The sequence below is a fragment of the Sinocyclocheilus rhinocerous genome, unplaced genomic scaffold, assembly GCF_001515625.1.
Source record: "Sinocyclocheilus rhinocerous isolate Xijiao unplaced genomic scaffold, SAMN03320098_v1.1 scaffold1333, whole genome shotgun sequence".
Classification (NCBI taxonomy): domain Eukaryota; kingdom Metazoa; phylum Chordata; class Actinopteri; order Cypriniformes; family Cyprinidae; genus Sinocyclocheilus; species Sinocyclocheilus rhinocerous.
Window position 1 is genome coordinate 403,626 of NW_015625783.1, and position 19,353 is coordinate 422,978.

General features: G+C 38.2%; 1 protein-coding gene across 1 annotated transcript; it reads left to right on the top strand.

The window, feature by feature from the left end:
* Window positions 1-1,915: 1,915 nt before the first annotated feature.
* Window positions 1,916-19,353, top strand: LOC107706205 (transmembrane protein 245-like). The gene is made up of 18 exons (XM_016509833.1): window positions 1,916-2,585; window positions 4,074-4,191; window positions 4,297-4,392; window positions 4,480-4,602; window positions 5,774-5,965; window positions 6,047-6,216; window positions 7,748-7,771; window positions 11,915-12,019; window positions 12,140-12,222; window positions 12,333-12,423; window positions 13,655-13,753; window positions 13,839-13,970; window positions 14,052-14,174; window positions 14,258-14,403; window positions 15,850-15,950; window positions 17,535-17,709; window positions 17,931-18,125; window positions 18,226-19,353. The coding sequence occupies exons 1-18, from the start codon at window positions 1,992-1,994 to the stop codon at window positions 18,269-18,271; spliced, it is 2,613 nt and encodes an 870-aa protein (XP_016365319.1). The 5' UTR covers window positions 1,916-1,991; the 3' UTR covers window positions 18,272-19,353.

Genomic DNA, 19,353 nt, shown 5'->3' on the forward strand with positions numbered 1-19,353 from the left:
TTCACCCTCACGTGAAATTCCAAAACAATGATTCCTATTGAAATGACTGAATTTTACCAACAAAAACTTGCTGAACAATGATAAGTGTGACAGTATCTCTACAGTGGCACATATCATGACACATAATGTCCCACTACAGAACTCTACGGAGAAGTGAATTGCCTCGTTCTATTGAATGGAATATGTTTAGCCAAATCTCAGTAGAGGTGCTCTGCTGTTTGTAGTTGCCTGCTATCCAGTGTTTTCTAGTATATTACAGTTCTGATTAACATTTATTAAGGCTGTGGATTTCAGAGTGATGTAAATTAATGAATGCCTGTGTGACTGACTACGCAACTAACAGCAGTACATAATTTGCCCTACAGCACAAACACACATGCAAAGAATTCATAAAACATCACTGCCTTCCAGTTAGCCAGCATTGCCAGCTCAGTATTTGATGATGCATGCCAGCAAACCAGCCTCATCTGAGCCATTTAGATCAGGAACAGAACCAGTCCAGGAGAGAATCATCTGGTTTTCATTTTAGTGAATTGAAGACTTTCTATACCAAGGACTTCATGCTATTGTAAAACATACAAATAGTCCAAGAACTGATTGCTGCCTGTGTAGAAGGAATTGGATCACACCAGTTAGTGTGTGATTGTTTTCTGTTAATTATTTGGCGTCCTTTGAAAATGTTCTGTAATAACATTTGTATAGCAGACTGAAGAGCAACACGTAAAGATGTTTAGAAAGGTATTTAGTTTTAAATACGTTGTTATATTCACCTTAAGGTAAATGAGGAAATGTACTTGGAGGAGTGATGCGATTCGTTTTTGATGTGTGCCGGCCAGAGATAATCATGTTATGTAGCATGAATGGAGACATTATATGCCAGTGGTCAAGGAACAATATGTTTGTTATATTTTAATATACTTCTGAAATTTTGACATTGACAGTGTTAGAGAATATGCAATAATGAGTGTGCATAGTGAAGGACTGTGAACCATTGGGATTTTAAACATTTGTCATACAATCTCCTACATCATTAGCAGCTTACATACATTCTGACAAGTTTACTGTGAATTCTTGCTCTAATTGGAAAAAAGATACCTGTTTGATGGTCCTGAACACAACACGTACTGCACTTTTTAATAAAGCTATGAAAGACAGCTGAAAATGTGTACCGTTGTCATATTTGTCTGGATAAACTGAGAACGTTTTGCCGGGGTCTGAACTTGATGTACTTGTCATGACATGGCACCCTGAAGAATAGTAGTAAATAAAATCAATAAAATATTTGTTCACAAATTCATCCAGTCATCTTTTCTCTAGTTTAGATTGTTACGCCAGTAGATGGCGATAAGTGACTGTCTTTTTTGTTGTGCTACGAGCGAGTCACTCACTCATTCACGCAAACGATTCATTAAAGAAATAGTTGTATTCTAGTATATTATTTTGAATCCATACTTAATATCCTTTATAATCAGATTATCACAGAGTATTATTTTTTCAGCATTTTCACTCCATTTTGTGACTTTTCAAACTACAAACTGATACTATTCACATAATTTAAATGCAGTTCCAAACCTGTTTGGCTTACTTTCTTTTTCTTAACACAAAAGAACATTTTTTGAAGAGCGCTGTTAACCATTGTATTATAGTAGATGTTTTGGTTACCGTAGACTTCTACTGTATTATAGGGAACCGCATGATGGCGAGTAAATGTTGATAATTCTAATTTTGGGTGAACTATCCCTTAAAAAGATAACGAACCACCAGCACCTACATTAAAAAAAAAACATACAAGGGTGGTGGTAGGCTGTAAAACACAGTAACTTGACTACATTTTTTTTTTTTTATGAATTAAACATTCGTTCAGAAATACAAGTGTTGTAACTTGACTACATTTCCCAGACTTCATCCAACACGCCACGTCACTCTTTGCCCAGCCCGCAGTTCCTTATGTGGTGGATCCTCCGGACTGAAGCGCAGCGACGCCAGCGAGCATGGCAGACACAGAGGACCCTGGTCCAGGCGAGGCCACCAAGCCGGACACCCCGCGCACCAGCTGGCCACACTACGTCTCGTTCAGCGAGACCGTTCAGCCAGCAGTCGGGATGGTGAGCCACCTACTGAGCCAGCAGACGTCCCTGAAATTCGACAAAAACATCAAACAGGCCTTCTACAACACGGGAGCGATGATCTTCGTGGCGATCTGTTGCGGAGCAGCGGTGTTGGTCTACTTCATCCTGGAGGCTTTTCTGCGGCCGCTGCTTTGGGCAGTGCTGTGCGGCACTTTCCTGCACCCCTTCAAATACTCGCTCGCCCGCCTCGGCCGCTCCTGGCTCAGCAGCCTGCAAGACAGCGGCACACCGATAGTGGTTGGGACTCTGTTGGTGCCGGTGTGGTGCGTAAACTACGGGGTGGAAACTCTGGGAGGACTGGTCGTAGATCGGCTCAATGTACTGCTGGCAGTTGGGGCCGGTGTACCCCTGCTTTATTTCCTATATCTGTTCTGGAGCGTCATTGGCATGCAGGTGATCCTCAGTCACGTCTGTACGGTCATCTGTCTCGGCCTGGATTGTTTCAGCGCGGCGTGGGTGAGTTCTGTCTGTGAATGGGACAGAGACAACGCCTCCTGTCAGACAATGCACAGGTGGTAGAGTGGTAACTTGTGGGACAGGGACTTAGAACTTCATTCCTACTTGGATAACAGAATAATTCATGAATTTATGTACATTTAGTAATGATGCTTTTATAACATTCATAATTGTTTGAAACTTACATTTTGCAACAAAGTTTGGTATTATAATATATAGTGTCATATATGTGACCCACTGGACCACAAAACAAGGGTATATTTGTAGCAATAGTGAACAATACAGTGTATGGGTCAAAATTATCAATTTTTCTTTTATGCAAAAAATCATTAGGATATTAAGTAAAGATCATGCTCCATGAATATATTTTGTAAATTTCCTACCATAAATATATCAAAACTTAATTTCTGATTAGTAATATGCATTGCGAATAACTTTATTTTGGACGACTTTAAAGGCGATTTTCTCAGTATTTGGATTTTTTTGCACCCTCAAGCCTGTGTTATTCCAGATTTTCAAATAGTCGTATATCTCGGCCAAATATTGTCCTATCCTAACAAACCATACATCAATGGAAAGCTTATATATTTACAATATCAAAAAATTGACCATTATGACTGGTTTTGTGGTCCAGGGTCACATATATCTTATAGTGTTTAAAGCTAAATAATTTTATGTCAGTGTCGAGCACTATCATGGGTTGTCACATTCTGTCTCTCTTTCATCCATTAGAGAATCATATATTTACATTGCAAATCTGTCAACCTCTGTATTACCACATCTGGCTTTGGACAACCTAACCATGTGCAAATATGTTTGTATAGAAAACTATTCATGAACACAACTGTCCATGTGAAGTATCTACATATCTAGAACTCATGTTCAGTATATGAATGGGAATTGGAGCATGACATCCCAAGATGCTAAAAATATGTCCCTTAGGCTACACACACAGGCCAGATGATAGATCATAAGACATATTTTAAGTTCTTCTAAAGGTTACAAGAACTCTAAAGGACTAAACCCTGACATTCAATTTAATTACCTCAGTATCTGATTTTGTTTTAGTTCTCTCTAGTGCTTAATTTAATTCTTACATGCCATGTGATGTCTATTATTAGTCTAAATTGTTATTGGCCCCAAAATCCCCATCCAGCAGAACCTTGTGATCACCTAATAACAAGAAAAATTTAAGGTGCTGATTTATTCAAGAAGCTGGCAGTGAAACTGGCTCTATTTTAAAAGAACAGGAAGGAGAAAATTATATACTATATAATTTTTTTGATAATTATGACAATTTATGACAGACTTTTTTATTTGGTAAAACAATTCCTTTGACCCACTTAATTAAAGTGTGTGTTGAAAACACTCTCGCAGTGCCTGTGAGAACTGTGAACATACTGAGGGTTTTTGTGATTATAAATAGATCAGTGGCAAATGTTTGGTTGCAGGCACAGTGGTTACCAGAGATGTCTTTCTCTTTCTCAGGTTGGCACTTTAGTTGTGGGCTACGTGTTGGCTGTGGCGTTTAAGTGGACACCTGGCATGGAAGGTTACTTGCGTACACTGGCTGTGCCTGTATGGGCAGCACTTATTTTCTACCTGGGTAAGACCTTTCTGTTTTGAACCGGTGAATGGCTCTGTTTGGGTTTTAGTATTGACCTACAATCCTGTCAATGAAGGAATGCTAAAAAGCCTCTCTTTTTCCTAGTTTCTCTGACAGGGTCGTGGCGTGTGCCTTTGTTTGTGGTGGTGGTGTTACTGCTAATAGTGGGTTCTCAGGAGAAACCTGCTGTTCCAGGGAAAGGTAAAGAGGCTGAGGCTCCAGCTCTCACTTGATTTGCCTCTGTTCTTGATGTCCTCTGACTCTTGCTGCTCTCTTCTCTATGTATAGGTGAGCTCTCTGGTCAGGTGCTCTCCTTTGCTGCTAATACAATCTTCATGGCAATCTCTTGCGGTAACGTCAGCATTGCTGAAAAGATCCAGGAAGAGAAGAGCACCAAAGAACAATCCAAAGGTGACAAAAAAGAGAACAGACCACTTTTGCTGAGTTAATTCAAAGTCATGTAGATGTTTGAAGTTATCTGCAGAGCTGTTTCCCTCTTTGAGGGAGAATCTGTGGGATTCTGCAGAAATTATTTAAATGTGCAAGATTTTGTGTGGGTCGACTGACTTTCAGAAGTGTGCATTTTTATTTAATAAGCATATATTCTATTTTGCTGCATGTTTCAGAGTGAAGCGTGGCACTGTTTTCTTTTACATGTGAGAAGCTCATGATCCAGTGTTTTTAGTGTCTCAGAGCTGATTTCTGCATTTGCTGTGAGTTAAAGAAATAGTTTTTCTTTTTCATTTACTCACCCTCATGTTGTTCCAAACCTGTATGAATTTCTGTCTTATGTCGAACGCAAAAAAAAAGATATTTTAAAGAATTTTGAAAAACCAAACAGTTGTTGGTCCCAAATTACTTCCATAGTAGGGAAAGAAATACTATGGAAGTTAATGGGGTCCATCAACTTTTTCGATTACCAGCATTTTTCAAAATCTTCTTTTATGTTCAGCGTAAGAAAGAAATTCATACAGGTTTGGAACGACATGAGGGCGAGTAAATGATGACAAAAGTTTAATGTTTGAGTGAACTATCCCTTTAAACATGGATTTTGGGAGCACAGTGTTCTCCAGTTAAATTTTATTTTTACATTCATTTAATTTCCAACATTTCTGTGGACATATAATTACAGCATTTTACTAGATTTGTACTGAGAAGCCTTTGTAAGCCTGTTTTCATAGTAATAGCCTTCCTTGCAGTTTTCCACCAGCTCTTTATTGTAATTGTACTGCAGCGTGAAGTAAAATAATTAATATACTGTTATTTGTTTTTACTATACTTTTTAATATACTATTAATTTTTTCTTATTATTATTAGTAGTAGTAGTATTATAGAAATCCACTCAGAGCTATCAGACCTGAGGAATTTCCGACAGTTTCAGTTGATAAAAAATACATTAGGTTCAAAAGTAAATTCACTCAGATACCGATCAAATTTTATGCAGTTTTTTTCTTGTGATATCGAAAATTGTATCAAATGTCAGTATTTTTCAAGGTATTGAGGTACTGAGGTTAGAAATTCCTGTATGGTAAGTAACAACAATTCTATCATCATTAGTAAAGATTTCTTCTTCCCCTCACAGAAGCAATGGACCCCCCGAAGAGACTCTTTAGCATTCCCTCATCCCGGCGGCATAGCAGACTAGAGTTCAGGGGTATCCAGTCCAAAGAGAAGGCCAGTGATATTTACTTTGTGCTGCTTGCGTGGGCTATAGTGCTGGTGCAGATCTGGCTCAACCTCTGGATCTTACAGTTACTTCCCATCCCTGTTGCTGGTAAATTTTGTGTTCATGGTCCTCAGGTCACAAGTGTGGGATAGTATGCATGTTTTCATGGATGGGTGTTATATTTTCCAGTTTGGATCCTGAAGAAGATGGTTGTCCATTTTGGGATGAAGGACTTCATTAGGCGGACTCTAGTGAAATGGTGGGCCGCTTCCGAGACGTTTGTCAAAGACAGACGGGATGCTATGCTGCCTGGACCGATCAAAGGCCTAGCTCAGTTCTTGCTTCGGGTCGACACTAAGGTAATATCATATATAGATACACACACACACAAAAGCACTCGCCTGTCTGCTGACCCACTGTCCTTCACAACACTTGCCTGCTGGTAGTTGTCGCCACATGCACACATTTATTTTTGGAGGTGACACAGATCTGTGATTACAAAGAGGAACTGAATGTGGTTGTGGCTTGCTAATTCTCTTTTTTTTCACACAACTAAGACAAGAAGTATTCATAACTGACAGAATAAAAGCTATGAAGGACAGATGTGGATGTTTGTGTTTATAGCATTACTTGTAGAGGCATTTGGGAACTAAATTAATGTTCAACAGAATCTGTTTTCAATGTGAGCGAGTAATTCTATAAGGAAATGTTATTAACCTAATAGTTGGTACATATTTCCTGTCTCAAATCAGCTCAAGTACTCAGTTCAAATCAAGAGTAACTATTTTTAGTCTGTGTACAGTGATGTTGCATTTCTAGTTTGGTAGTTTTTTTTTTTCGTCTATTGTTTGAGGTTTGTGACATGAGGAAGTCAACTCAAGCACAACTCATGCCCAATGACAATGTCACTTTCATTTTAATGGGTTTGATCTTTTTGACTGTCTAAAGAGAATGAAAGCCCACTGTTGCAGTCAGTCTAGATGAAATCCTACACCTCTAAGAAAGCATTTGCCCACTCCTCCCTGACCCCATAGTAATCCAGTAGAGTAACCTAGTTTTGCCTTCTCTCATTCTTTAGCATGCTGAGTCACACATGCTCTTATGAGCAAATGTACTGAAAACATGCAGGGTCCGAAATTACCACTCACCAAGAAGCAAATGAGCGTAATATTAACTTGAGAACATTAAACTGTTACTAGCCGGTAACTGCTGACTTAACAAGGAACTACAACATAATACATGACTTCAATCAAATTGTAAGAAATATAATCTGACCTTCAGTTATATAAATTACACAAGCAATCCAAGACATACATTTGCTGTGAGTTGTGTGTCTTCTAAGTTTGATCTCAGTGGAAAATTTACCATCAGAAGTCCATTTAAAGTGGTCATGAACTGAGAAATACAAATTCCCTTGATCTTTTGATATATAAGAGGTCATTGTGCTATAAAAACATTCTGTAAATTTCAGAACTCAAAACTTTCTCGTAAGGCTAAAAAAAAGCTTACATTGAAGTCAATCTGCCAAAAAGACAGGATGTGGAATGTGCCACTTTATGACGTAATAGTGTGGCTAAACACCGCCTCCACAGAAGAAGATCAACGCCTGCTTCTACATCACTGCCTGTTTAGCCCCGCCCACCGATTTGCACACAAGAATAAAAGGAGGTAAAAAAAAAAGATGAGGACACTCACAAGAGGACAATCCTAGCAGATATTTCTTTTGTCCCTGATAAAGGCCTTTATTGTTCAATATGAATCTCTTCTTGTAACTTCACCGTTCGGTCTTGTTCTGTTTTTGCCTTGAAACCACGTTGATGTTTGCTGCTTTCCTGCATTCTGATTGGTTGTTTCTAATAACCGTTTGTCTCTCTGTCTCCCTCCACAAAGCTCTGGCATTGGCTTAACAAGCAGGTAAATTATTTGTGCTGGCAGGTATACAAGAGAAAGAAAGAACAAAGGGGAAGAGAATGAAAGAATGACCGTGTGCTCTTCCATTAAAAGCTTTGGAGTGATGCTTTCCCCCTCTCCACTTCACCCCTCCATCTTTGAGCTCTGCTTCGCTCACTGGCTTATGGCTGTTCCTGCTGTGTGGTGCTTTGTGCTGTGGAAAGGAGCGTGTGACTCTGGATGTGATTGAAATGCTGACGTACTAACTGTCAGAAAAAATGCAGAACAAAACCCTGAGGAAGTCCACGGTCTGTTCCACAGCTCTAGATGCGTTGGGCTGGTTGCCTTCAGAGTGTGTGAGATGCATGCAGGAAGAGAACAGACAGTGGGAATGGAGGTTTGGTTGAAGGGATGCTTTGGTCTGTTGAGACCAAGGCTGGTGGCGTTGCTGAGTATTTCAGGTGTGGGCGGGTTTGGTAAAGGGGTTTTCTTCGGTTTGGTTTTAAGTAGACACACAAGCTTTGCTCCAAGAACTAGTGAGCTGCCTACTGCCCTCGAAGGTAGAAGTGATAATCTTAGGAGTGAGTGATTTTTGCAGCGCTCTACATAGGAAACTCTGCACACTACATAGGCCTAATTAAATTGATTAAAAATGACAATGTTGAAACTGTTTCTATTTCAAACAAATGCAGTTCTTTTGAACTTTCTATTTATTGAAGAATCCTTAAAAATTGTTTCATGGTTTCAACAATGATAATAGAAAAACAGCCAGAGACTCACCGCACCTTCAAAACAATCCAACCAAGGTGCGTAGACCAAAAAAGTTTCCCAAAAAAGTAAAATACTTGGAAAAAAGTCTGCACACTCTCAAAAATCTAAGTCACAAGCGAGATGAAAGCAGTGTAAGCAATTTATTGAAAACAAAAAAAACAAGACAAGGCAAACGTTTCGGTGACATGTTGACCATTTTCAATGCCAAGCTAACAATAGGTGCATTCGACTTCATGCAGCACTGCGCAGATCGATCGCAATCTGACTTGAAGCAGTGCATGCCGGTTAGTAATTTTCACGGTATGGAAATTCACGTGTGGCATCAAAGCACCGCGAGAGCGTTTCGAGAGCAGCCGGCGCAGTTTATCCAGTGCGGCTGCAGGAGCGTTGATGACGACACAGCCATTTCACGATTGGCCAGATTCACCGCATGACAACTATCACGTGTGTTTTTGGGTTTATTCTAACCTTTTCAATTCCAATAATAGCTACAAATCTGTGTTTTTAGAACAGTAAAAGCTTTTTTTACTGTAGTCACAATGATATATTGAGTCACGTTTATCATACAACACTGATGAAAGCATATATTCCCCCACTTTATTAGTATTTAAATAGTATATATTAACGTTGAACTTTATTCTTGAACAGATGGCGATGTATTAAGTCGTATATAATCAGTATATATCTGTTTCTCATGAAAACGTTTCTGAAACGTCTGTATATTTGACAAATATTGCATTTAATTCACTTCATCTGCGATAGAGTACGCAAACACCGCGAGAGCGTCACTAACGGGAGCAGAAATGTCCGGCTTGACGGCTCCGTTTTCAACTCCACCCCCGACTGCAAGCGGCTACTCTCGTTGATCGCCGTCTGTAGCCGTGCTTCAAGTCGAACGCACCTAATCTTGGAATTAGGAGCCATCTTGATTTAAGAAATCCCATGATGATTTAGGAGATCACATGATCAATCATAACAAGCAAAATCAGTTATTCAACATATTAAATTACACAATATCAAAATATAAAGTAATAAAGAAAGAAAAAAAATGACCACAACATGTGTACATTTAAAGCAATTGATAATATACATCAAATTGGAGCTTGGCATTGAAAATGGTCAACATGTGACCGAAACATTTGCCTTGATGCCTTGTTTTTGTTTTTTGTTTTCAATAAATTTCTTACTGTTTTTATCTCGCTTGTGACGTTTTGATTTTTGAGAGTGTGTGGACTTTTCAAGTATTTTACTTTTTTGGGGAACAATGTTAATAGTAAATGTTTCTTGAGTACCAAATCAGCATATTAGAAAGATTTCTGAAGGATCTTGTGATGCTGAAGACTGGATTAATGGCTGCTGAAAATTCAACTTTGCCATCACAGGAATAAATTGGATTTCAAAATATTAAAAAGTTCCAAAAAAAGGTTATTTTAAATTGTAATAATGTTCTATAATATTACTACTTTACGGTATTTTTGATCCATTAAATGCAGCCTTGATGAGCCAACCCCAAACTTTTTGTACACAAGTGTACAGTTCTCTAGCCTTGTCTGCCATCTTAAGTTTATATTGCTGCAATGAATTATGGGATTTCTGTGAAGAATATCATATGGAACTAATGGCTTAATAGCAAAGCCTTTAAAACATAGTGTTCACCATAATATTCAAATTTAAACCTTTTAAATGCGCATTCCATGTCCTGTTATGCATGGTTATTTGTATGTTGTTACAAAGTTTAAAATGTCTTTGTAATCTCTGTAATAATAGCTTCTGAAACAGCTTTTCTTGTCTGACATCACCAATATAAGTCTTTAGAATGTTCTGTCAAAGAATATAATTGTTTTTGTTGTTTGTATGTTTTCTGATTTATGCCGTTGTAAATGTTCCATGTACAGTAGCATCTCATGGGTTGTGTCCGATTAAGATGAGTCTGACTGTGGCTCATCAGGAGCAGATGGTGAAGAAGTTATTTTCAGGTCTGATAGTATGTCCCTCCCCTCAGGAATCCTGCGGCATTTGCCAGCATTGCTTTTAAACTGCATATTAGTCTTAGAGAAGGAGTAATTCTTTTCGTTTAGTCTTTAGTCTTTTTTCAGTTTTCTTAACAGCGTAAACTCTGTACTAATCCGTCATCAACATTACCAGGTTTGTGTGTGATGTTAACATTTAGCACTAACGGAACCAGAGAACAGGATTAGACATGCAAGTGCCGCCCACAGGGCCGACAGAAGCTGGGTGAGCAGAGAAACCGAGTCCACCTGCCAAAAACAAAAATATGCCCACCTCCTCCTGTTTACAACCCCTCACTGTTTCCTGACAAGATGATCATCAGCAGTGCTGTTAGCTCATTCACTCAGCAGATAGTCTTGCTTAGTCATCCAAGAGGTTAGCAGGTGTCAGAGCGGTTTAAAAAGGAAAGTCAGCATGATTTTGGCTTATGAGTCAGTTACATGTGTGAGTTTAATCATAATGTTTACTATTAATATTTTCACAGGGTTATGTCTAAAAACGCAAATAAGGCTGCATACCTGAACTCTGACGCTCAGAACTGATCCATGGATCCTCTGTTAAGTTTTTAAAGGAAAACTTCACCCCAAAATGTTATTTTTAAGGGGTGGTTGATTGTAAATGTAACTTTTTTTTAACTTTAGGTAATGTGTAATGTTGCTGTTTGAGCATGAACAAACAGAGATATTGTCTTTTAAAATTATGGCAGGTTAATGCCTACAGTTACTGCTGGTAGGGACTACAACGAGTTACTTCCTGGGTTGGTGACATCACAAACCCTGAAATGTCCCCTGGGAACATGCAACAAAGGGAGCGAGGCTGTGAGGTGTGACGTTTGTGGATTGCACTAGGCGGTTTAGCGAATCACAACACAATGGGCCAGCTAACCAATCTGAGCCCATTGCGTATTTCTGAGGGAGGGGCTTCATAAAACCAGGAAATCATCAGAGCGTTTATAGGAGAAGGGACAGAGCGGTGTAGAATAAAGGTAAATTATGTGGAAAAATAATGTTTTTTTTTTTTTTTTTTAATGAAGCATTAACACATGCTAGACTGCACCCCATAAACACAATCAAGCCTAGAAAAAAGCAGTCAGCCACCCCTTTAATCTTAATTTCTGTCTCTTCCTCACACAATGCAATTGCATGGCTTGAGAAGACTTGAAATAGTGTGAGAAAAACACAAGGATACTATTTTTCCTTGTTGGGTGAACTGTATTGTTTCACGGAAAGAGGTGAGCATTTTACTCTTAGGTATTCATAACCAAAGAACACAACATTGTTCCTCAGGTTTGGCAGAGGGAAGCAGGTTTCTGTGTTGTCACACACTTGCATGAATGATCCGATTTGTTTTGTTGAAACTGAACTCTCTTTCTCTCTTTCTTTGCAGATGATAGTGTGGCTGGAGCGCTCTTTGGATAAGCTGATCAGTATTTTCATTATCTTCCTGCTGGTAACTGGCACACTGCTCATGGCCTTGCTGCTCACAGCTATGGTACTGTGTTTCCAAACCACTGTCCTTGGGCTGATTATTCCACTGCATGACGGATGTGATCCGTGACTGATCCCATGCTCCGTACGCATCATCTCTCACCAATTGTATTTTTGTTCACAGGTGCACCAAGAGAGTGTTCATATCATAGAGGTCACCAGTAACTTGATCAACGAGACCGTGTCCAACCACCCAGAGTGGGCCAAGTAAGCTGAAACACACCCTTATCTTACACTGGAAGTTAGGAATCTTCTCGGAATGTTGCGCAACTGACTGTTTGTGTGTGTGTGTGTGTGTGTGTGTGTGTGTTGTGTAGTTGGCTCCCAGAGGCCCAAGTTGTCCAGAAGGCTCTAAACTCTGCTGCCACAAATGTTTACCAACATGGGAGAGAATGGATCACACATAAGGTCAGAGTTAAGAGATGACAGTGCTTTTGAAGACTAAATGGAACAACATTCATAACATTTGAAGAGACAGATAAAACGAAAGTGAATGGTGACCAAGGGCTGTGACATGACAAAAAAAGCACCATTACAAGTACCATAAAAGTAATTCATATGAAGCTTGGGCTATATTCCAAGACTTCTGAAGTAATATGGTTGCTTTGGGAGAGAAACCAACTGCAAGTTATTCACTGAAAATGTTCTCATGTGCCATTGCCCTCAAATGTTGTTTGCGTTATTTTGAATACGCCCTTATGGAAAAGAAGAGCACTTTCGCATAGGCTACTTTTAAAAAAGATTACTAATTATGGAAATAATATACTTTAAAAATATATACATACTGTGTGCTGAATTTAATGTCTTTGGACACTTAATTGCATGTTAATTGCAATTAATTCAAAATATATTATAGCTTAAATATATATTTAATGCAATTTGCCAAACTTTAGGGTGCTTTTTTTTTTTATCCACGTAACATCTTTATACTGTATGTAATTTCATAATTATTTTGTCCTTGAAATATTGTTAAAGTGTACTTTTGAATGTACTGGCACTATATTGTACTAAAATATATTTGAATCTCTTGAAACCTGTTTGTCATGTATTGAAATATATTTGTAATGATGAAACTGCAATTTAGTACATTTAAAATATATTCACTTTAAACGCAGTATCGAATAACACACTACAGATTATTAAAAGATGATTTTGAATGTACATTACAGCAAATATTTTAATTTGACATTATTAGAAATGTCCTCTTTTCAAGTAAACTTAAATGGCCTTTTATTTCATTTATTTCAATTATATTAGCTGCAAGTACAGTTTTTAAAAATATGCTTTTAAGATTTTAAGTACGCTACAAGTGTACAATAATTTAGTGCACTTCTTTTTCACAAGGATGTGCATATTCAAATGTGACCCGTCTTGGTTAATTACAAGGAAAAAAATCATAAAGGTAAAAACAGTAGGGTTTAAAAAGTTGTTTCAGAGGTGACATTATTGCATTTTCATTAAACATGAAAAAATATATATTTTTGTGAAATAACAATATTTAAGTAATTTAATTATGAAATTAAATCTTTAAATCAAATTTTATGTCCATGCCTTTAACCATTTATGTTTTACAGTATGTCTCCGTAAAGCTGAATAATAATTTATTATGTGAGTGATTTTTAGTATGTGTGTATTGTAGCTTCATAAGATGTTGGGTGATAAAGTAAACAACACGGCTGTGATTGAGAAACAAGTTCTGGAACTGTGGGACCGTCTCTATCAGTCCTGGATTGTGAAGGTAATAACAAAACCTTACTCAGTTACACGCACTCACTGACTTATTGTTTTTTTGTTGTATTCCAGTCTGTGTTTTTGTGTTGTAGAACGTGACTCACACTGGACGACACCGTGGACACAAGCTACATATGCACAGGCAGAACAGCTGGCTGGGGGACATACTGGACTGGCAGGACATCGCCTCATTCGTTCAGGAGAATATCGAGACGCTGCTCTCGGTTAGGCTCCAGTGTGTGTTTATGTGTGGTGGGGAGTGTCTTTATTTGACAGATTGATGAATATGTTGTCTTCTGCGCTAGATATTGGAGTCTCTGTGGGTGGTGATGAGTCGAAATGTTGGCTTGCTGATATCCACAACAACCACGCTGCTCACCGTTCTGTTCCACAGCGGCACCGCACTGCTCAACTTTGCCCTGTCTCTGGTAATGCACACAGACACAATTGGATTGATGGGATTGGATATTTGTGGTTGATTTAAATATTCATTGTTTCTCTGGATGCATAGGTGATTTTCCTGACCACACTTTTTTACCTGCTGAGCTCCAGTGGCGAATACTATAAACCTGTGAAATGGGTTATCAGCCTCACACCCCTCTCCCAACCTGGACCCTCTTCAAACATTATAGGACAGTCTGTGGAAGAGGCCATCAGGTACACCATGTCCATGTGGATCTTTGGTTTGTCTCAAATACCCCCCAGTGTCCAACACAATATTCAATATAATATAATATTAACAGAGCTGTAACTATAAAAATAAGTGATAATATATATAGGCCTATATATCAGTGGTGTGCGGTGGCGCTCCAAAATGAGGAGGCATCTTTTTAAAAAAAAAAATTTTTTATCAAATGTAAATTCATGTCCCAGTCACATTTTCTTGGTTAAATGAACATTACTTGCACTATCAGAAAAAAAAAAAAAATCTAACGCCCGTGATAATATATATTAACAGAAGCTGGGAGTGTCTGTATAGGTAAATTAATCATTTTTAGCATTTTAATTAAGTTTGATTATTTTAATATGTTTAAATCATCCTGCAGCCACCTTGGAAGTTTGCGGAGGTCCCCTAGTGGGCCCCGGCCCCTGGTTGAGAACCACAGCCTTAAAGGGATATTAAAAGTAAAATACAAGCATGTCCCCACTAGTAATAACTCTTGACTCGTCCATCAGTTTGTAAAAGCAAAGGCAATAATTTGTAATGCACTTGCAGTAGAAGTCTATATATACAGGAGAGAAGCAGAAATGTGATATTATAGAGATTTAACCCAAAAAAAAAGAAAAAAGAAAATCTTGTCATCATTTACTCAACCTCATGTCATTCCAGATGTGTATAATTTGCTTTCTTCTGTGGAACACAAAAAGAAGATTTTTTTTTCCATAGAGTGAAAGTCAGTTGGGTCGAATGTTGTTGTTTTTTTCCAAAATATATTTTTTGTGTTCTGTAGAAGAAAGAAATTTGTACAGGATTGGAATGACACTAGGGTGAGTAAATGATTATTGGCTGAACTATGCCATTAACACCAGGAAAATATACTGTACTTCGTGATCACCACAAGAGGGCAAGACTGTTCTGCTTTTTCTGCCATTTTGCCATTTGAACAGATCATTTAACAGCAATCATGATCGGAACTGAAATGGGGGTGAAATTGACTGGGAATAATATGCTGGTTAAAAATTTGGAGGGTTCATCTGCAGGTAAGGGTGACCCAGAAAATGGAGAATGAATGGGGTCACAGATCTGCTGTAGCACTGTGGTGTCCTTGAGCATGATGCTTAACTTCAGGTTTCTCCAGTAGAAATTAGCATAATGTAATTGACTTGGATAAAAACGTTACATTCACAAGCACACTTTTCCCTTCATAGACAATGTCAGAAGCTGTGAAAGTGAAATGAGGAGAGGAATTCACTGTTTCCTAACTCAGCTCAGTGTGTGTGCTGATGCTGCCGTCACCCAGAATGCACAAAGATGTTCCATTAGACCCATTTTCATGAGCGCTATCACAGAGAGACTGATTCACTCTGACTCCAGTCAGTATTAGGCTGAGGGGAGAAAAGCCCTCTATGTTTCTGCTCTGTCTCACTCTGTTTTCTGTACAGGGGTGTGTTTGATGCCTCTCTGAAGATGGCTGGATTCTATGGCCTTTATACTTGGCTTACTCACACAATATTTGGCATCAACATTGTCTTCATCCCCTCAGGTAAGACTAAAAAAACACAGACATAAAAGACTCTCCTCTTCCTGTCTTAGGCATGTTTCACACCACATGTTCTGCATGTTCACACTGGCAGTGTTTGTGATGCAACTCTGAACAGAAAATATCAAGTTTCTGGATGTCGTCTTGGAGTATTTCTATTATATTAAATAAGTCATTATAAGTATGGTCTGTTGCGAATCAAATTTACCTGAAAAAATGGCTGTGTTAAAGGTGCAATAGGTGATTGTCTTCAAAAACATTTTTTGTTATGCTGGTTGAAAGTCTCTTCACACCCCGATAGCAATCATTAAGTTAAGTGGTCCAAATGTATTTATCTGTATTTATATTAGTGCTGTCAAACGATTAATCGCGATTAATCCCATCCAAAATAAACGTTTTTGTTTACATAATATATGTGTGTGTACTGTGTATATTTATTATGTATATATAAATACAAACACATGCCTGAATATTTAAGAAAAATATGTTGTTTATATATTAAATATATTTATATAGAATATAAATGTATATACATGTAAATATTTTCAATATATATATACTTAATGTGTGTGTATTTATATATACAGTACATAATAAATAAACACAGTACACATACATATATTATGTAAACAAAAACTTTTATTTTGGATGCGATTATTCGCGATTTTGACAGCACTAATATATATATTCTGTGGAAGGTGTAGGACCAAGAAATGTTCGTCCAATCAAATTGACTTTCCTACCTGCCTGTCAACATGTGTATTTGCATACCTCTGCACACCCGGTTCGCGCAGACAGGATACATCATCAGCGCGGTCACGTACGCTATTGCAGATAGAGCGAGAATGGCAGGCAAACATCAACAACCCGATCTTCCTTGCTGGTATTGTAGTACTTTTACTAACTGTGCTATAAAGTTTTCTCACCGGTGAATGACACATGATGTATTGTAGTAATGTTGTCTCTGATCGTCTGATCTGCGTATATGCGTTCAGAGGGTGTGGCTTTGAACGGCGATTTGCGGGGAGGGTGGGACGTTCGCATTCAGTGCTATCAGGCTAAAGTTAGCTTTTTCCAAGATCTCCTACTGCACCTTTAAAACTGCCTGCAGCTGCTTATGCACACAGTGTGAAGGCTGTATACTGTAAATATAGGTGACAAAAATTTTTTTTTAATTTATTTGCATGTGGTGTAAAACAGTCCTTATTGTTCATTTTGTGAGGAAAATTATGTCTATTTCAGTTTTTTTTGTTTTTTTTTACTTTCTATTCATCCGAGAATTCTGGAAAAATGTATCATGTTTCCACAAAATTACTAGTCTGTTTTCAGCTTTTTATAGTTAATATAAATTTTTATATATAATAAATATATATATTATAAATATGTATTTTTTTTTATAAATAATAAGAATTTTTCTTGAGCAAATCAGCATATTAGAATAATTTCTGAAGAATAATAACTAATGACAGAATTTTCATTTTTGGGTGAACTAACCCTTTAAGCGACTTTAAACATTAAAAAGTCTTGCTTGACCCCAAGTTTATGTCCTCATCTTTGTCTTGCCTCTCTATCTTTGTCTCTCTGCAGCAATGGCAGCAATCTTAGGTGCGGTGCCATTTTTGGGGACGTACTGGGCGGCACTGCCAGCGGTGTTGGATTTGTGGCTGGCACAGGCAGAGGGAGTCAAAGCTCTGCTGCTGCTCTTCTGCCATCTGCTGCCAACATACTTTGTTGACACGGCCATATACTCTGATATATCAGGGTGTGTTTGACTTTTTTTACTTGATTTTTTGATATCCAAATGTCAGCCAAACGAACAGTTTACCATTACGTCATTATTCACTAACCCAGAATATTCTCTTTGATTGTGTTTTTTTTATATGTGTGTTGGGAGTTTGGTTTTATCTGTCAGTGTCTATCAACAACATTTGTTCTCATTTTGTTTGTATATATTTGTATACCACACCCTTCCATAATTTGCAGAGGTGGACACCCGTATCTGACCGGCCTCGCGGTAGCAGGTGGTGCGTACTATTTAGGTTTGGAGGGTGCCATCTTTGGGCCCATCCTGCTGTGCATACTGGTGGTAGCGTCCAACATCTACAGCGCAATGCTAATGAGCCCTAGCAGCAGTCAGCCAACACCAGTGCAGAGCCACTTCCCTGTACACCCTGGCAGGTGATAACAGTCTATTATTGTTTATCGTTTTATTTGCTTTCAGCCTATATTAACTACTTAATCATTGTAATTTCAAACTCTTTTTCTCTTCAATTCTCAGGTCATTCACAGAAACCCCAATGCAGCTGAGGAAAAGCGATGAATGAAAGGCGTTTGAGCAGCAGCCTGTTACACTTGTTAACAGCACCCCCTTCTCTGGTGTATCCCATACACTTTAAAAGAGGGCAGTCTTTTAATATCTTCACCCTAAGATATCTGTGGCTCTCATAGCACTTAGAATATTGATGCCCCTTGATGTCGACCTCTGTGCTAACAGTTCATTTAGCACTTAGCACTGTGATGCTAAATTTGGGTAATGCTGGGATACCGGGCTCAAAAAAGCTATGCCGCTTGCACACTCCAGTGCAAAGTTTAGTTAGCACGCCTGTGCGTTGTCTAGCACTGTACTGGTGAATTATGCCAGTGTCACGATGCTGGCGTCAGTTAGCACACTAACAATACTACGTTTACATTGAGCTTTACTGTAACAATCCACCAGGGTCCCACTCAGTGGAGCATGCTTTCAGCGTATAGATCACTGATCATTTTTTGTTTATCTGGTAATACTGATTATTTATCCCATATTGTGGATGTGTTTGGCATTGTTGTCATGTAAATGGTTAAGTTTGTGTGAATGAAAGGACTTTACTCTCAGATTTTACTATTTAAACACCTGTTTAAAGTGTTCTATCTTTCTGTTTTCATACATATGCAGTCTTTGTTCCTGGAGATCTACTGTACCTTCCTGCAGAGTTTTTTCTCCAGGAGTAGGACTGAGCAGCGCTGACCTATACAAATATCCTTATTCAGGCTGAGGATTTTTTTTGTTTATGAACAAATTCTATCTCGACAATAACAATGTGAAACTAACTTAAACTAGTCTGAGTTTTGCATCTCTGCAGTTCTGTATTTGTCATTTTTGTGTTTTTTTACCAGCTTACGTTCATATTTCCTCGAGCATCTTCATGAAGTTTTTTGTTTCTGTTGGCTATAGACTGAATTTGCGTAAAGTACATTGCAATGTTTATGTACTACTCTTTCTTACATATGCATTTCTATATCAGTTTGGATTTTATTTCACATCTCTTGCAAAGCTTCCTGCTTAGGAAGGATGTTAAAATCCCTGTTTTGTATTAATGTATGTGGTTATTCCTCTTTGTAAATACAGTACTGTTGTTCAGTGCTCAAA

Coding starts and splice junctions, on each gene's coding strand:
- LOC107706205 (XM_016509833.1), top strand. CDS start 1,992: ATGGCAGACACAGAGGACCCTGGTCCAGGCGAGGCCACCAAGCCGGAC. Junction 12,223..12,332: donor AACCACCCAGAGTGGGCCAA/GTAAGCTGAAAC, acceptor TGTGTTGTGTAG/TTGGCTCCCAGAGGCCCAAG. Junction 14,175..14,257: donor TCAACTTTGCCCTGTCTCTG/GTAATGCACACA, acceptor CTGGATGCATAG/GTGATTTTCCTGACCACACT.